The 19058-nt window shown below is 38.6% G+C and overlaps 1 protein-coding gene across 1 annotated transcript; it reads left to right on the plus strand.

The window, feature by feature from the left end:
* Positions 1-7900: 7900 nt before the first annotated feature.
* Positions 7901-18790, plus strand: LOC107803527 (putative magnesium transporter NIPA9). The gene is made up of 9 exons (XM_075249293.1): positions 7901-8163; positions 10261-10359; positions 10525-10654; positions 11219-11307; positions 15420-15476; positions 15556-15614; positions 16121-16241; positions 16988-17136; positions 18217-18790. Exons 1-9 carry the CDS (start codon positions 8053-8055, stop codon positions 18434-18436), a joined length of 1035 nt encoding a protein of 344 aa, XP_075105394.1. The 5' UTR covers positions 7901-8052; the 3' UTR covers positions 18437-18790.
* The last annotated feature ends 268 nt before the right edge of the window (positions 18791-19058 follow it).

Raw genomic sequence — 19058 nt, forward strand, 5'->3', positions numbered from 1 at the left:
CTACAGCCTGTCACTTCTCGTTTCTTCCTTCACTCGACTATAGATTTTGTAATATTGTCATCTTTTGATCTACCGTTTCCATCCATATATCACATCTTACTCATAATGCTTTATTAACTCTTTTCTTATTTCCCGCTAACATTTATGCCTATCATTTTATTCTGAAAACTTGAACAAGACATTCCTTTGCTCTTAGCTTCCCTTTGCTCTATCCAATGCCTCTTCAAGTTGCTTAACGTTCTCGCTTTACTAGGGACGCGAGCCACACTAAGGTAATATTTATCCCTTCAAGGCTTATAGTGCAAGTCTTTGTAGTACTCATATCTGGATGCACTATTTCAGAGTGCACCATCTGGTGTCTCATAAAGAAATCTATTAGAATATTTGTAATATCCTTCGGAAATGTCAACTGACGCAATTAATTCATCCATCATATTTTCTTATACTACTTTTGTTAATCTCCATAGGGCATACCTGGAATGGTTGCGACCAATTGTATATACCTCTGTTACTATTGAATATAACTCAAAAAGCTTATGTTCCTCTGCCTCAATTATAAACGTCATTAGCCTTCATTAATTGGGTGCCTCATACTCTTCTTCCTCTTGCTTCTTTTGCTTGTTGAAAATTGTATTTACCTTCTTAATCTCTTATTGTCTTTTACGATGGATAGACATTCTTGCCATAAGGCTTCTTATAAGGAAGCTTGCACCTTTCCGTACACCCATGATCTGCTAAAGACCTCACATTTACTTATCGTAGCCATTATACAAAAATCCAATTCCTCTGACTCAGCTCTTCCACAACGATCTCTCTTTCCAATCCTTCTTTCTCGATGTAGGTATCGTCTTATTACGAATAATAGGAAAAAAAAATCAGAATTTGAGTTTCTTATAAGTGAGCTCTACCACACGATCTAGAGTAAGAAGAAAGAGTGACAATCCTAAATGTCATGTAGCCTCCTGCTTATAAGTGTGGTGCACGACACACCCATAAATAAGACTCTACTAGACACAGCTTGTAGAATCCTTAGGACAGAACTGCTCTGATACCACTTTTGTCTCAACCCAAACCGATGGGCCGCAACGGGCACCCGGTACCTTACTCAACCAAGTACCAATGTAACGTATCTTTCTTATTACATCATCATATACATGTGACATACGGGCCTAATAAGCCAACATAATTATTTATAAACTCAAAATATAGGACGACAAGGCCATACAATCTTTCATGTACAAGACATATGTCTACAAGCCTCTAAGAATACATAAATGTTATAAAGGTCGGGACAGAGTCCCGCCATACCAAACAATACACGTCTAAATCATACTAACCAAACGAGCAACTCCAAAGCAAATGGAGCGCACCAACATCTTCCGATGAGCTGATAGCCTACTTGGAGGGCTCTCGACCTGTCTATCGAGACCTGCGGGCATGAAACGCAGTGTCTCCAAGCAAAAGGGACGTCAGTACGAATAATTTACAGAATATGTAAGGCACATAAATAAATACATAAGAGACATAGAAGACATATAGAGTACATGACTCAACCTATAAGTCTAAATAACTCTGTAAATCATGAAATACGTTTAGCGTCATGCATATGTGTATGAATGTCATATCGTGCATAGGTACATGTCTCGTAACATCATCAGCCTCTGAGGGCATCCCATCATATCATACGGCCACTGTGGGCAAAATCATCAACGTATACCAGCTGATCAGGTGGTGGTGCGTATATAACGCCATAACCTTTCCCATATCCCATATACATATATATACATACATATATACGCGTATATAATGCCATCTAGTCACGGATCAATGTACATGAATGCAATGCATGAAAAGCATGTTAATAAAATCTTTCGGAATGTCATAAGACAACAAATTCAACGTAAAATACTGTAGGATGCAACATTGTCTAAACTTATTGCTGTGAAGTGTAACATCACCGTAATGTATTACTGCTGGGTGCAACACTGTCGTAACTTAATACTGCAAAGCATAACATCACCGCAATATAATACTACTAGGTGAAATATTGTCGTAACTCAATACTGCAGAGCGTGACATCACTGTAATGTAATACTACAAGGCATAACATCATCGTAATATTTTACTACAAGACGTAACACCATCGTAATATATTACTGCACAGGGTAACACCATCGTAAAATATTACTGCAGAGCATAACATTGTCGTAATATAATACTGTGGGATGTAATATTAACGTATTATTGCGGGGCGTAACATTACAGATAGGTTACTTGGTACAAGTATAATTCATGCCTTGTTTGAGGTCTTAATTGTTTGGTATTGCCTTATGGAGGTCTTTCGGGCTCGATGTTACCCACTTTGGGGTATTACGGCCTTGAGTTTTTCATAGCTCGATGAGGTGACAGTCGGCGACAGTCCCTGGGACATCGAGAGTTTTTGGCTCTGGAGCTGTTCTTTGATGTTGCCTCATTGAGGGCTTATAAGCTCAAAATTTCCGGCTCGGAAGTCTTATGGCTTCGAGTTTTTGACGTTAGTTCTCGGATGTTCGGGAAATTTCTGGCCCTAGAGCCGTTTCTTGTGAAAATAGAGAACTTCTTTGAAGTGCAAAGTGTTCTGATGGTAGAAATCAAAATATATTCCTTGATTACTTGGCACAAGTGTTACATAGTTTTCATCGTCAAGGGTTCGATTGTTCTATGCGGATGCGGTTCTTTCGACCGTTTGGCCCGATGCATCATTTTTCTATTGAGACCCTCTTTGTCTTGTCTTGATTTCTCTGGGGAGATGATCTCCTGGGGGGATGCCCCCCAGTATTTTAGGTTGGTCGAAGAGAAACCTTGAATACTTGTTAAGTTCTCCTTAGGTAGAATATAGATGTTGCCTCATTAAAAACCTTGGCGATAAAACCCTTCTTGGGATAAAATCCGATCGAAGGAAAAAGTGCTACGCATGCTTTAAAACCTAAGGTCTTCGAGATGGAAGGTATGCTTCGATTCTTATTACGTAGACGACTGCACAAAGGTTAGTGTAAAAATAAAAGGGAGACGGTTATACCTTAGTTGCGATGGCGCTCGAGCCTCGATATGCTTTAACCACTCGCTCCGGGGACACGGTATGGTCATTCGCTCATTTACTCGGGTGCGACCGAGCATGTAGCTTGTAATTGCTATTTCATTGTTTGCTTGTCCTTTAGTTCCTTCAATGTTGAAGGTGCGATGCCGGTGCCACATCGCGCATTGCGAACTTCTCTTTAGTTGCATGTTGCTCCCCGTATACCATTTTTATTCCGTCCTTTGTTGGAAACTTCATCATTTGATGAAGGGTTGATGGTACCTCTCTCATGCAGTGTATCCATGGCCTTCCGAGAAAGGCATTGTATCTCATGTCTCCTTTGATAACATAAAACATGACACTTTGGGTTGTGCCGGTCATGTTGACCGGGAGGGTGATTTCCCCTTTTGTTGTCTCGCTCGCCATGTTGAATCCGTTGAGGACACGAGAAGCAGGTATGATCTAGTCGAGCAGTCTGAGCTGCTCTACCACCCTCGACCTAATAATGTTGGCCGAGCTACCTGGATCTATAAGTACAAATTTAAATTGAAATGTATTCACAAGAAAAGAAATTACCAATGCATCGTTATGAGGCTGAGACAGGGTCTCTATGTCCTCGTCGCTGAATGTGAGAGCGTCCTCGGGTATGTAACCTCAAGTTCACTTTTCCCTAGTAATGGATATTTTTGTTCTTTTGATAATAGGTTCCCGTGGGATGTTGATTCCTCCAACGATCATGTGGATGACATGTTGTGGCTCTTCTGTTTTATTTTTCCTGTTTGTCTCTCTTTCCCGAAATTGATTTTTGGCTCGGTCGCTGAGGAATTCTCGGAGGTGCCCTTTGCTAAGTAGTCGGGCTACTTCTTCTCGGAGCTATTGGCAATCTTGGGTCCTGTGGTCGTGTGTGCCGTGAAATTTGCATGCCAAGTTAGGGTTCCTTTGCGACGAATCTGATAGTATGGGTTTTGGCCATCTGGTGTCTCTGATTTTACTGATGGCAGATACGATGTCCGAAATATCAATGGTGAAGTTGTATTCAGACAATCAAGGTGCCTCCGTCGGTCCTATGTATCTGTCGAAACTGGCTTTGCTCACGAGTCCCCGACGATTCTGACCTCGATCTGCCCTTCGATCATTTCGGTGTATATTACGCCTTGGGGCGTTTCTTTGATCTTCAGTATATGGTTGGTACTTTTCCTTGTTTGGCTTTGGTTCCTTTTCCAGGAGCCTGCTAGGATATACTGAGCCCGAGGGGGCTCCTAGTTGGTCATCTTTCACCCTAATCTTCGACTGATAGCGGTTGTGGACATCCGACCAAGTCACGGTGGGATATTCAACCAAGTTCTGCTTTAGTTACTTTGAAGCTACCGAGCTTCGTTCGTTCAAACCTTGGGTGAAGGCCTGCACTGCATAGTCATCAAAGACTGGTGGTAATTCCATTCGCTCCATTTGGAAGCGAGATACAAACTCTCGCAACATCTCGTTTTCTCTTTGTTTGATTTTGAAGACGTCGAATTTTCTTGTAGCAACCTTGATGGCACCGGTATGTGCCTTTATAAAAGAATCTGCCAGCATGACGAATGAGTCTAGCAAATTTGGGGATAGGTTGTGATACCACATCATGACCCCTTTTGAAAGTGTTTCCCCAAATTTCTTCAATAGGACAGATTTAATTTCGTCGTCCTTTAGGTCGTTTCCCTTTACGACACAAGTGTAAACAGTGACATGCTAGTTGAGATCTGAGGTTCCGTTGTATTTCGAGAGATCAGGCATTTTGAATTTCTTCGGTATGGGCTTTGGAGCCGCACTTGATGGGAATGGCTTTTGTACGAATTTCTTTGAATCAACACCCTTCAGGATCGGGGGTGCACCCAGGATCTGATTGACCCTTGAATTGTAGGTCTCCACCTTTTATCATTAGCTTCTATCTTCCTTTCGCCCGATTCAATCCTCTTTGTGAGGTCCTCAAGTATCTTCATAACAGCAGGGTCGGTTGCTGACCCGTTGTCGCTCGATCTTTCTGGCACCTGTCCGGCTTGAGGGGCCATTTCCGGTGCTGTGCTTGGAGTTTTTTGGTGGCTTTGCAGTTGAGCAATCGCCAGCTGTTATGCCTGCAACATCTCAAAAATGACGTGAAGGCTAACCTCTTGTTCCTTCCGTGCTGGGGTTTTCTGAGCTTCTTGTTGTTTTCTTGGCGTATACTCCTGTTGGTGTGGGAGCTTATATCGATGTTAGGCATTGCGTGAGACCACATCCATGGGGATTGGCTCTGGTGCATCCTCAGGGTTGCACAGTGGTACACCGACGCCTGGAACAGCTACACCATTCTCTCCATGATCTTCAAGACCATTGTTTTCATGTGCATTCATTGAGTTAGACATTTTGACTTGAAATCAAAGATTCTTGGGCAAGAAAAAAGTGTAAAGAATAACTTGTGTTTTCAGTAAACCAGTATGAAAATAATCACTATTATTTTTAGCCCCACGGTGGGCGCCAAACTGTTTATCTTGAAAATGGTAATTACAATTAGATTTGATTTTGTAGTTCTAAAAATACATGATTTATCTTAATGCTAGTTGTTAGGCAATAGATGTTAAATGTAAGTTAAGAAAATGAGATAAGAGCTTGAAGGTAGTATGTTATGCAAACCGAACGACTGCAAGTTGGGGTCTCGGACCGGCCTAAGTGGGGCCTCGAGGTCGAGCTAGACGGGCTTGATCAGGGACGATCAACGGAGGACTAACAGTCCTAAGGGTCTCAATAATGGCCCTTTATTATCAATGATGAGTAATAAATGAAGAACAATCAATAAAACACAATAAATGTAAGCAATAAATCAAATGAAAGACAATAGAGAGTGTTTTAGTTAGAGAGCAGAGAACATTCTTGTTTTTTTTTTTGTATTGAATATAATGTGTGCAAAAAATAACAAGGGTCCCTTTTATATAGGAGGGGGAGTTCGAACATAGTACATATACATTTATTACAAAGAATTGTAGCTGGTACAACTATTTATTGTCACGGTACAGACTTGAACTATTCTTATAGACCTGGTCAGCTCTAACCACTTGCCTTGGAAATCTCCCACTCGTCCATCATAGCCACCGATTTGTACTGCCCCAAGGTCGAGCTGTGCCTCGAGCCTTCTGGCAACAAGATATGGAATGCCATGATGATCCTAAAATAGGACTCTCTAATTTTAGTCGTATACAAAAGGCATAGAGTAGCATGTTAAAAACTATGTGAAATCATGTAAAATGTATGAAAAGCATGAAGAATTCACTTGAATGATCAAGAATGTCACTTTTGTACTCCACTCATCATCAAATAAGAATGCCACCCTTATACTCCATCAAAATCAATCACACCAATCATAGTACCACAATCCATGTGTACGCCATCGAGAGAGAAATATCAAAGGCCGACCCTAGGGGCATGGATCCATATCCACATGCTGCACAAAAAAAACCTAAATTTTATCATGGTAGCCATGGGCAAGAGTCTAGGGAGATAGGGAGTTCTATTCTACTGAAATTGTATGTTGTGTAGTTTTTTTTCGATATAGTTTTTTCAATTTGGTTAATAAATTTGCTTATTTACCCCCCCCCCCAACCCAAAAAAAATAGGCAATATTTTTCGTTTAAGAAAAAGGAAAAAAAAACGAAGAAATAAGAAAAGGAAGACGAGAAAGCGTAGGGGATGAAAAGGTCCAAAAATATCCCTAAACTATGGTATATAGCTCACTTTTGTCCTCCGTTAGTAAACTGGGCCAAAAATATCCTCCCCGTTAGTACAATGGGCCACTAATGTCCTTCGACCTAACAGACCTCCACACAAGCCATTTTAGTCCTACATGGCCTCCAACTAAACATAGTTGTGACATGGCAGCCACATAAGCAGGCAGCCTTCTAAACCTGCTCCGAAACCCATTTCTGGTGATGGCCTGAAACTCAACCTTTGGAGCTGGTGTTTTTGCGCGAGAAAGGGATGTTATTTTCTTCGCGTTTTTAGGTGGTTTTAACTTTTAAGTGAGGTTTTACGGCTGATTTCTGGTAGTTTTGGAATGAGGCTGAGCAGCGTTTCTTAGCTGCCATTTCGGGTCATTTTGTGGTGTTTTTTGTGCTGATTTCGCAGCTTGTTTTGCTACGTTTTTGGGGTGTTTCATGCCTGTTTCGCTGCTGAATTTGGTGATGTTTTGTGACTGAAGTTTGTTGCGTTTTCACCCGAGTTTTTAGAGCTGAAAGTGCACAAATTCATGGCTGAAACGGGCTGGAGGTGAGTAGCTTTTTGGAGGAGAAAATGGTGGCTTTCATGGCTGGTTTTTTCAGTAGCAACACAGCTGTTTCTACAACTATTTTGGGGATCGTTTTTGGACAGAAAAGAGGGCTGCTTTGGTGGTGAAAATGGAGGCGCTAAAGTGAGGAAAATGGTGCTTCAGAGTTGCATTTTCATGGCTGAAAAATGGGATAAGTTGTTTTCATGGCTGAAAAATGGTGCTTTAAAGTTGTCGAGCTGTTTCGACGGCTGCTTTGGAGCAGAAATTTTGAAGGGAAATTGGGTCTAGGAAGAAATTGGGTTTTTGTTATGAAATGGAGTTTGGAGGTGGGGTGGAGTTTGGAGGTGGGGTTATGGCCAGATCTTTCTTTGGAAATGGGTTTCGGAGCGGGTTTAGAAGACTGTCCGCTTATGTGGCTGCCATGTCATAGCTACGTGGATGCCATGTAGGATTAAAATGGCTTGTGTGGAGAGCTGTTAGGTTAGTGGCCACGGTATATTTTTGCCCACTTTACTAACGGAGTACAAAAGTGAGCTTTCTCATTAATTTAGGCATATTTTTGGACCTTTTCCGTGGTAATATGCCTTAATCTGCCAGGCAACAAACCGAGATCTTGACATCAAAAAAACACAAACCAAGAAAAAGATTTTAAAACCAAAAAATATTCCTTCATTCCTTTTCCCTATTGATCCACAAAACAGAAAAAAACACGGGAGCAGAAATGTGGGAATCAATCTGCCTAACGGTAGCGGCGACGGCTGGTAACAACATCGGCAAGGTTCTTCAGAAGAAGGGCACTCTCATTCTCCCTCCTTTATCTTTCAAGCTCAAGGTATATTCAAAACTGCTAAACTTGCCCCTTCAAAATTTTGGGTTTTGTTTATTTTTGGAGTTTTGATCCAATTCTTAATTCTGTTTCTTTGTTGAGAAAGTTGATTTTCTTGTATTTCTTGGAAAGATTGATTCTTCTGAAGGATTTGGTTTATGGGTGACTGGTTATGTTATCATTCATATATACTCTTATAATATTTTTTTTGGAATGTGGTTCAAATGTCTGCTGATGATTTTGTTATGATATTTTCTGGGGACGCTTTTATTTATTTATTTATTTAAAAGCTTAAAGATTTGTGTAACTGCAAAAAAATGTGAATAATCTAACACCAGAGGAGGCCTAATATATGTTTAAAGATAAATATTGGATATTGGGATGTAAAGGATCCAACTAAAGATGAACAGAAATGTAGGATTCATGTCGCTGACCTCAACTAATTTGGAATTGAAGCATAGTTTTTGGTGTTGTGGTGCTGTAATGTCGTTTATATGATCGCTATTTGTCACATAGGTTTTATGTTCTTATGTTTGTATTGGATATTTAGAACACATTAATAAGCAATGAATTCAATCATCTAGCTTTCTTTTAATATGAAATTTCTTTTATCCCAAGTGTGATTACATAGTGCTAGTAAATAACTGCGTGCAATGAGTTTTTCGGTAGTCTTTTTAAGTTGCTAAAGCTTTTACCTAGTTTGTTGTCAAAAAGTAACACAGAACAGTACTTCCTTACACTTCTTTGAAAGACATAAAACTTAATTTCAGAAAACTACCACCTACTTGGCTATTTGATGATGGAATCGATTGACATTGAGGAACTTCCTTACATAAGTTGGTCATGAGAAGTCTCGAATCTTGAATATCATTGAAAAGAAACTTTTACTAAACCGTACAATTAGCGATTTCAAAAGCTCACTTGAGGCTGACTTAAACCATTTAGCTAGGTGCAATACCTCATTGCCCATTCGGGCTGTATTGAAGGGGTTGGCACTAAACAATTTATATAGTTAGCAAAGTAATATATCACTTCATGAATGAATATAACAGTGGTCATGAATATGGTGAAGAATACCTTTTTGGGTCATGATTTATGCAGCTATAATCTCTTTATCAATCAATAGCTTGTTTAGATTATAGTAGAAATCATGAAGAAAAAGAGAAAGAAGATATTTGGAGAATGACTTGGTTGATTATTCCCTCAAGTATGCTGGAGTTAAATAATGTTTGCAAGTAATCCAAAAATGGAAAGGAAAATAATTCTTATTCCTATTCACACAATCACATTCTAAATAGAACAACAACAACAACAAACCCGGTGACATGAATTTTGCTTCCTCCGTTTCAATTTAGATGACACACTTTCCTTATTAGTCCGTTCCAAAAAGAATGATACATTTCTATAATCGGGAATCATTCAACTTTAAACTTTCCATTTTACCCTTAATGAGAAGCTTTTATAACCACACAAATGTCATGGCTCCACAAAGCTTTTACCCCTTAAGCTTTTAAGACCACAAGCTTCAAAGGTCTCCCTCTTTTCTCTTAAACTCCGTTCCGAGTCAAACTACCCCATCTAAATTGAAACGGAGGGAGTATATCTTTTCCATATTTGCAAAGAATCAGATATTTGCAGTATTTACAATTTCCTAACAATATTCTTAATAGGAATATGTTTATAAATTGAGCGGAAAGTTTCTGGTATCTGGATGTAGCCAATGTCATTTTTACAGTATTCTATTCGTTTTCCATTTCTTTTGGCGACAGTGGCCATGCCTGATGCAAATTGAATCTAGAATGATACGTCAAACAATTAGTTAATCAAATGTCTTCGATTGAATGGTAATTATGAATACAAAAAAGGTTCTTTAATTGAATGATTATTGAGTGCGAATGCCGAATATTGCAGTAACTGTAAATGTTCGTATGTTGGGCTTTCTCTAGTATTGTGCAGGCATCATCTCTTTTTTGCCTTCTATGTTCTTTGTTAAATCATGTTGGCCTCCCAACATCTGTCCTGCTTACGTTAAAATTTAAGAACTCGTACATTTCTTCTGTGAAACACGAGCAACATGGAAAGCTTCATCATCTGTGTCTACAGGTGATAAAAGCTTATGCTTTCAACAAGGCATGGATCATTGGTTTACTTATGGATTTGTTTGGAGCAGTCTTGATGTTGCGAGCACTATCTCTAGCCCCAGTAAGTGCATTTCGAGCAAGCTTTCTCTTATGCATGTTGTGCGTATCGAACTTTATAGATTGAAAGTCAATCTATTATCAGGGAAAACCCTAAATATAATGTTTCTATTATATATTGATAGCCACGCGAATCCTTCATACTTTCCGTTTGAATGCTGTACTCCAGGTATCGGTCATTCAACCAGTTTCTGGCTGTGGACTTGCTATACTTTCAGTCTTTTCCCATTTTTATCTAAAGGAGATCATGAATGTTATTGATTGGATAGGAATTACCTTGGCGGGCATTGGCACCATAGGTAATGTAAGTTCCTTAATGCTTTGCATTATTCGTTAAAAGAACTAATAAGGCTATGGAAAACAAAGACACAGCTCATTTTCCTCTGAATTGCTAAGCAAGGTTTCACTGGATAAATGGCCTTATACGTACAGGGCGAAATATGCATCTATTTACAGTGACTACTTCGTAAACTAGTTATTGTTCCATGGGGAGGAAGTAGTTGCAAGAGGGTGGTACAGCCACGCACCGCGTTTAAAATATCAGATCTGTCAGGTTGTCTTAGTTGGAGCGGGAGTGTCGGTTATCCATCCGCTTTGTTTCTACTTATAAAACAATATTTGGTATCTAAAATCTATTAGTGCTGTTAGTATTAAGATTCTGAAAATTTGGTCGCTATTCTGATTGATCTACGCCTTTTGTTCAAGCACGAATGCAGTAAATCTGTCTTATGTTTGGTTGACTTGTAATTTGACTTAGGAACCTCAGTGAAAAGCAAAGAGATTGAAATCTATTTACTGAAATGTTCACTACGATATGAATTTCTGAAAAAAGTTTACTTATCACTTCTCTTTTCTCTGTTAAGCTGTTGGTGCCGGAGGGGAGGAACAGCAGGCTTCGGCTATCTCAATTTTTCATCTACCATGGCTGGCATGTGCTGTTGCAATCTTGTTTGTAGGTATCTTATTCTATGCACAATACAAGCACACTTTAAGTTATTCACTTGAGAAGGTCTTTTTCGGTGCTATATTATTTTAAGTATAGAGCGATTATGCTGAATTCTTTTTGTATATTGGTTGGTATATTAATTATTTTAGAGAAAACGCTTCTGTCCGACTTATAGTCCTAATCCTATCAATGCTCTTTTTTTTCTCCCTTAACCAAGAAAACTTGCACTAAGTTGGCACCTATAAAAAAGGTCGAATAGATGGGAAAGGGAGGAAGAATCACTGATAGCATTTTGCAGCGGCTTCTTTCAGATAGATATGCAAGTAGTTTGGCTTGAAACTTTTTGTCATGAAAAGCTTGTCTAGTCAAGTCTCACGCGTCAAATGTCAGGCTCCATGTGATTGCTAAAAAAGGCAACAACGATTGATTTATTTAATGAAGTTGAACATCTTCAAGCATTCCATAACACCATAATCACCACGTCCTTCCTGCACCCACCTTTTGTCCAACTAGTTTTTTTGTTTCTGCACATACTAAAAGTACTTCCCCTGTTCCCCAGTTGCTTATCATGTCAACACTTTTAGTCCTAGGTTCTTATTGTATCCCTATATGTTTGAAAACACTACTCCCTCCGTTTCATAGAAAATGAGGTACTTTCCTTTTTAGTCTGTTCCAAAACAAATGACACATTTCTAAATTTAGGAATAATTCAACTTTAAACTCTTTCATTTTACCCATTTACCCTTAATGATAAGCTTTTATAGCCACACAAATATCATGGCCCCACAAACTTTTACCCCTTAAGCTTTTAAGACCACAAGTTTCAAAAGTCTTCTTCTTTTTCCTTAAACTCCGTGCCGAGTCAAACTACCTCATCTAATATGAAACGGAGGGAGTAACACTTTGTAACTAATAACTCTGGATGATAATTTCTTCCTCTCATCTTCTTCCTTGTTAGCTTTGTCTCTTTTCATGTAAAACTGTTTTTACCCCTCAACCAAAAGTGGTGGCTTAGGGGTGTATTTGGTACGAAGGAAAATGTTTTCATGGAAATGAGTGGTTTTATATCTTATTTTCCCTTGTTTGGTTGCTGATTGGAAAACTTTTTCCGGAAAATATTTTCTAGTGTTTGGTTAGAGAGTAGAAAATATATTTTTAGGAAAATATTCTTTTATGCTACTCTCTTCACCCCCTTTCCCCAAGTCCCACATGTTTCCTTACTGTTATTGTATATCATGAAAAGGAAATACTCATTTTGTTGAAATGAAAAAGTATACTTTTTCTACATCTTGAAAACAAAGTACTTTTTTGTTAAAAGACGATTCTTTCTCCACTGCTTCCTGACGAATGATTGATAGGAAAAGATTGCCTGGGCTTCCCTGCATCCGATCGACTCATACTTCCCAGCCCTGTAACTTCAACTTAGACTTAGGGCTGGCCTTGCCTCATTCTTGAAGCTACATTCTCTTCCTTAATCGACCTTCGCTACTTCAATCGACCTATACTTCATCCTACCTACTGAAACCATCTTCTTTCTTAGCCTTCGTCTTAGCTTTCGGCTTAGGATTCTTCTTCCGATCCTTCTCATTCTTCTTCTTAATCAACTCATCCTTCTCCGACATCTTACGGACTTTCCCCCTCACCCTTTTTTAAAAGGTTAAATTCATCAAGCACTGCATAAATGGCTTCGTAGGCGACCCCCTCTCCGCCCTTATGGTGTTTGGCCATCGCTCCAGCCGTAATGCTTTCATTAACTCTTGGCAGCTTTCCTGATCCACCAATTTAGTAGGTGGCTGGAACAGCCTTTCGACCACCGGATCCCGTGCTTCCTCGTTTTTAGCTAGGATTTCAATAGTGCGCCTTTTTCCAACTACCAAATCATTTAGACTCAAACCGGGCGGCTTTATGCTTTCGATCGGATCTAGAAATAGATTTCGGATGTTTCTCTTGTTGGTGATCATGTTTGGTAGCTCTTCGGTGTATTGATATCCCGGTTTTCCACTCGATAGATCCCGCAAATATGTTGCTAATTCGTGGGTGCCTATTCTTCGATCCAAACTCTGGTGATTCATCGCATTCCCTTCTCTAGTCAGGAATGGAGTCAGGGATGCCCAACTCAAGATAAGTCCTAAGGTTCTGTTAAAGTATCCTTAATAGCATCTCTTTTTCTAGAATCCTGGCTTGTAGATCTTTGGCGAATCAACAGGGGTTCTTTCGTAATTAGGTTGTTCTCCGAACCTTGTTTGTTACTGAGCTTTCTTCATTCAAGTAAGAAAAAGATGGGACGCTCGCAGACCTGTATGGAAGGAAGAGAATTATTAGAACTCTCGTCCGCCCCTCTCTTTACCCTCTGTAGCTGAACTTTCTTGCTTATGCGATGAGGAGCTTACTTAGTATTGAAATCGAGTTGGCAGAAAGTACCGAAAGTCGGCCGCCCGTCCTATCATCCCGTGTCTCAACCAACCTTTTTCTTGTCGGAAAATCTCTCTTTTGGCTTTTGAAACTTCGATTCGTGACAGCGGAGAGCATTCCCTGGAGAAACTCCATACCCTTCTTTCGGATCTCGAATCGAGGGGAGTAAATTCCGAGTCCTTCTCTCAATTAAAAGGGAAGGTATCCCTGCGAAGGGGTGGGGACGAACATTCTACCACATAGTGGAGTGGATAGCTAGGACTACTAAAATGGAGATCGTGTACAACAACAATCCTATATTTGATGTCGATTCATCCACACTTCCATTCCTTGTAGAGGAAGGCTAACTGCTTGCTGGTATGAAAAATAATAAGTACTTTTTTATATCATGAAAACAAAATACTCATTTGTTGAAATGAAAAAAAAAAATCTATCTATAACATGAAAAGAAAGTATTATTAATAACATTTTTATTTAGGGTGGGGGTGGGGGTGGGGATGGGTAGGTGGAGGTGTGCGGGTGAGGTGGTGGGGATAAGGAATATGGTGAGGAAGGTTGAAAAAGATTTTTGGAAAATATTTTCCCTTATCTTGATAGGGAAAACATTTTCCGCCAATTGGAGGAAAATGAGTTCACGAGGAAAATATTTTCCAAAACATTTAAGACTACCAAACATGAAAAAATTGGAAAACATTTTCCGGAAAATGTTTTCCTTCATACCAAACACACCCTAGATCTCATCATATTTTACTTGGAAATAGAAGAATGTCAGAAAGTCACTTTAGTCGTTATGTAACTATCTGCAGAATATCTCAAACATAAATTTAGTTGCCTTAAATGGTTAACAACTAAAGATTAAGGTATTTAATGATAACATTATAAATGGATAAATTTAGTAATGCTCCTTTTTCTTTTTAGATGGATAAATGGTACAGTTGATCCAAGTAGTCATGTCCGCTAGTGTTTTATGTGACTGAATGCAGCATGGTAATTCATGTCCATCACATAAATGTCAAACATATTTAGCCTCAGAAATAATCAACATGTAGTCCGGTAGCTTTACATTTATACTTGATAAAAAAATAGCTTTACATTTATAAGTTGTTTCACGTCAATTCTTTCTCTTATTGTTTTGCCAGCCATATTCCTATTTTTAGGGACATATGTTACCTACAATTTTTTAAGCAATACAAGAAATACTTTGATGTCAATTTTCTGGATAACTTATCCTAAATGAGAACTTGTGTATTTGAGAAGAGAGGAGATATAGTGAAATGTAGTGAAAAAGACTGTGGTGCTGTCTGATAACACTCTTGTCAGACACCTCTGCTCCCGACCATCTGTTACGGGTGCTTTGCTCTAATAGCTTTCGATGAAAACATATAGCTTGGTTTGCCTTGCCCACTGGAATGATAAATAACTTTTCTTTACTCGAGTAAAATATTCATTAATACTGCTCATATAAAAGATTCTTACTGCTTGGCTTGTACAATGCTATATGATTGATTTTTTCTGAGCTCTATCATCTAGGAAGTTGGTAAATTCATTTTTTCATTTCACATTTTGTTTTTGTATGCATTTCTTTGGAGTTGTACTGATCTTATTATGAATTCTCCGCATATGGTTTTGAGCTTTTAGGCTGAAGAAGTATCAAATGCTTTTGTACTTTTTGAATTCCGAGATCTTATACTCTTCGATGGATATAGGTTCTCCTTAATGGATGGCTTCGAATTTATAGACGCCAGCGAAGAGAGCAAGAGTTGGTATGAATTTTCCACTTAGCTCTTACATATGATGCTTCTGGACATGCCTGATGCTGTATGCGAATTTTCCTCAATGCAGATGCAATATGAAGTAATCGAAGAAATTATATATGGACTGGAATCTGGCATTTTGTTTGGGTAACTACTACGGGGTTTTCAAAGTTTTACTTATCTTTTGCTTGTCTTACATTGACCTACATTACTGCAGCAGGCCATAAAATGCAGAAGCCTCATATACCAGCTTGCCCTGTAAAGACAATCACATCTTTATACAGAAATTTGTGTCAATTGTTGCATGTTAGATGAGAGTAGACTTGTGAAATTGGACTAGTGCCAGACCCCTTTTATCATTGTAAAGTCTATGAATCAGAATAAGTAGACTTGTATTAGATACTGTTTGTCATTTTAAAATCCCGGAAGGCAGAATTCTCAACAGCTCCTTTTGTTGCTTGTGTAGTTTTGTTTTAAGCTTGCTTTGCTATTAACAACTATTGCAATCATGTTAATAGACTTGTATGCTTGGTTGCTTTGAGATAATTCCATTTTATCTCGATATAGTAATGCTCGCCAAAGTCATCTTTTTCTTATGTCAAGTGTTGGTAAGTTATTTAGATGTGGATAATGACTCAGTAATATGGTTACAGGATTTCAGCCGTGATATCAAAGATGGGATTTTTATTCTTGGAGCAGGGATTTTCCAAGTTATTGGTGCCCATTTGCATTTCAATAAGCATTTGCTGTAGTGGTTCTGGTTTTGTTTGTCAGGTACTTCTTGTGATTAACATTATTTATATCTGCTATTACCATTTACAAGTAATACTGATATCATGAATCCAAGCCAAATAATCATGAACAAGTGCTTTCTTCTCTTGTCTGGTTTTGGTCTAAGTTGCTCGGACTCTTCACTTTCGGTGTTGCACCCGTGTCGACATGACATGGGTGTGGGTTTGGGATCCATACCGGATCTGGTCAACTGATTTTAGGTACTTTGACAAAATCGATAGAGAAATTCCATAACGAGTTTTGAAAAGCTAGGGTTATATTGAAGAAAATGGAATACCTTGTATAAAAAAATTTCTATGTCAGTCCTTTTCCTTGTATATTCTTCTGGGATTCTCCTCTTGATCAATATTTTCTCCTTCTAAGAATACCTTGTAAGGTTTTCACCTAATGTCTCATAATTCAGACATATTTTTGTAACTCTATTTTTAAATATTTGAATTATTTTTAGTCGAATCCCAGCATCTGTTTCCGTACCTGGATCTTTACCCCCTTATCATATAATTCAGATCATGAAGGATTCGACCTCTAGATCCGGACCCGTATCGAAACCCGCACCCAAGTCCGAGCAAATTAGGTCCTGGTCAACATTATGTTAACTAGCAAAGATAGATGAGGCCATGAAACGACCATAATCTAACTATCATTTGTTTGCCTTAAAGAAAATACTATTTATACCCTCTGCCTTATTTATGAACAGCTTTTATTAAGTGCTTCTATTCTTCCAACAGACACGTGGCTTGAAGCATGGAAGGGCAATTGTAGTGTCCACATGTGCGGCTGTTGCATCAATTGTAACTGGTGTACTTGCTGGTATGCTTGCTTTGGGTGAACGGTTGCCTTCAGCACCAACATCTCGTCTTTGGCTTTTGCTTGGATGGTACATACGACATCTTTCATTTCTTTGCTTTTCCCATCTGTTTTACTTGTCAAGCTTCTTTAGTACATTTACAAGTGTGTCATGCCCTCTATGTCTTTCACTTCCTCTTCCATGAGAAATGTTCTTTTAACTGGACTTCTTAGTCAGTTTAATACGAGGACTCTTATTTATTTTTTAACGTGTTTGTGCATCTTTATGACAGTTTTTTCTTGATACTGGAATGATATGTGGGTTTCAAAAACTCTGTGACCCCATCTTTATGATGCTACATATTAGTCCCTTCATTTCAAATCTGAATGTCTTGTTTCTGCTTAAATTGTTATTAGGATGCAAGTTTCGGTGGAAAAAAAAAGTGCATTTTCTTGTGGTCCAGGATATACAACAACAACATACCCAGTAATATCCTGCACCGTGGGGTCTGGGGAGGGTAGTGTGTACGCAAACCTTACCCCTACCTTGTGAGGATAGAGAGGCTGTTTCTAATAAACCCTCGGCTCAGGATTGTGGTCCAGGACATATGAATCTAATATTACTGTATAAATCTTTTAAGAATTAAGTAGGAGAATATTAACACTTGAAATAGTGAATGTGGGTCAGTTGTATCTTTTAATGACACAAAATATGATTGTATATTCACACTTGAAATAGTGAATGTGGGTCAGCTGTATCTTTTAATGACACAAAATGTGATTGTAAGTTGTTTTTCTGAAAGTTGTATATTGTTCTATTGGTAAGCGTGGTCCATAATGGGAACCTGGGGTTATTTGTTCGTCGTTTTGCTCTACTTAGCACATTATCGTAAGTTCAATCAGATTCTTAGCTGTCAGTAGATATTTTCAAACAAGTAAACAGCAGTTCACCATGTCAAATTTTGATTGTTTCAGCTTTTGTATTTGTGGTTTAACTTAAAATATGGCTGTGGTATATATATGCCTTTGTCATCTTCCTGGATTTCTGCATTTATGAGGGAACTGGAAGTCTTTTTGCTATTCATAAATGGACATTCTTGTGCAATTGATGAAATTTCATTAACTTATCAATAAAACAAAAAATCTGTACACTTTTAGATTTTCTGTACAGGATGTGCATCATTCTTGGTGTGATTCTGCTGGTAGCTTCAACACGGCTGATGCGAAGCCTTCCACGGTCTTGGAGACGTGTTCTAAGAAGTGGGGTTGACAAAAACTTGGGACTAAGGCAATCTGTGCAAAGCCGGAGTAGAGTTACTAGTCCGAGCGCTGTTATCCAGGCATCAACTTTACATCATTTGATAGCAACTCCATCTAAAGCGAAGGCTTGACTTGTCACGTTGAGGAAAAAAAGATACGCAAAAGTTGGACCTTGCTAAAGGTTCTTGTAAATGTAAAATGAGGGCTGCTGTTAGTAAACACATTGTATCTGGTGTGTACAGTACAGTGTTCAGCCTAGTGCAGGTTGTTTGAGGATAATGATTCATTCCATTTATACATGAGAGTCTAGCACATACTACAATGACAATCTTACCATTTCGCTTTAGACTTGTCCGGTGACCCCCATTCTTGTCACACCTCGTGTGTGATTTTGTAAACATGGTGAGTAGTGATAAATGTTATTTTGTAACTAATTGATATGGTTGTCTCTGTTTTACTATGACAAATATGCTTTTGTAGGCCAATGTGCTGTTATCATTCAATTCATATACCGTCAAAACTCTCTATAGCAGTCTTGTTTGTTCCAGATATTTTTAGATGTTAAAGCGAATTGTTGTTATAGAGAACGTATATCATAACAAAACATGACATTTCGTTCCGGAAAAACTTGACTTTTATAGTAAAATGTTGTTATATAAGGATGATGTTATAGAGCGGTCTGACTATATTTGATAAGGTAACAGTACGTCTATTTTTTTTTTCTTGCCAGCAACCACAAGGGTAGGTTAGTAT

The sequence above is a fragment of the Nicotiana tabacum genome, chromosome 3, assembly GCF_000715075.1.
Source record: "Nicotiana tabacum cultivar K326 chromosome 3, ASM71507v2, whole genome shotgun sequence".
NCBI classification, from domain to species: Eukaryota; Viridiplantae; Streptophyta; class Magnoliopsida; order Solanales; family Solanaceae; genus Nicotiana; species Nicotiana tabacum.

Bases quoted from the DNA above. Each gene is read 5' to 3' on its own strand.
- LOC107803527 (XM_075249293.1), top strand. From the start codon at position 8,053: ATGTGGGAATCAATCTGCCTAACGGTAGCGGCGACGGCTGGTAACAAC. The intron at 10,360-10,524 runs GTAAGTGCATTT...GCTGTACTCCAG, and splicing joins GAGCACTATCTCTAGCCCCA to GTATCGGTCATTCAACCAGT. The intron at 16,242-16,987 runs GTACTTCTTGTG...TTCTTCCAACAG, and splicing joins GTTCTGGTTTTGTTTGTCAG to ACACGTGGCTTGAAGCATGG.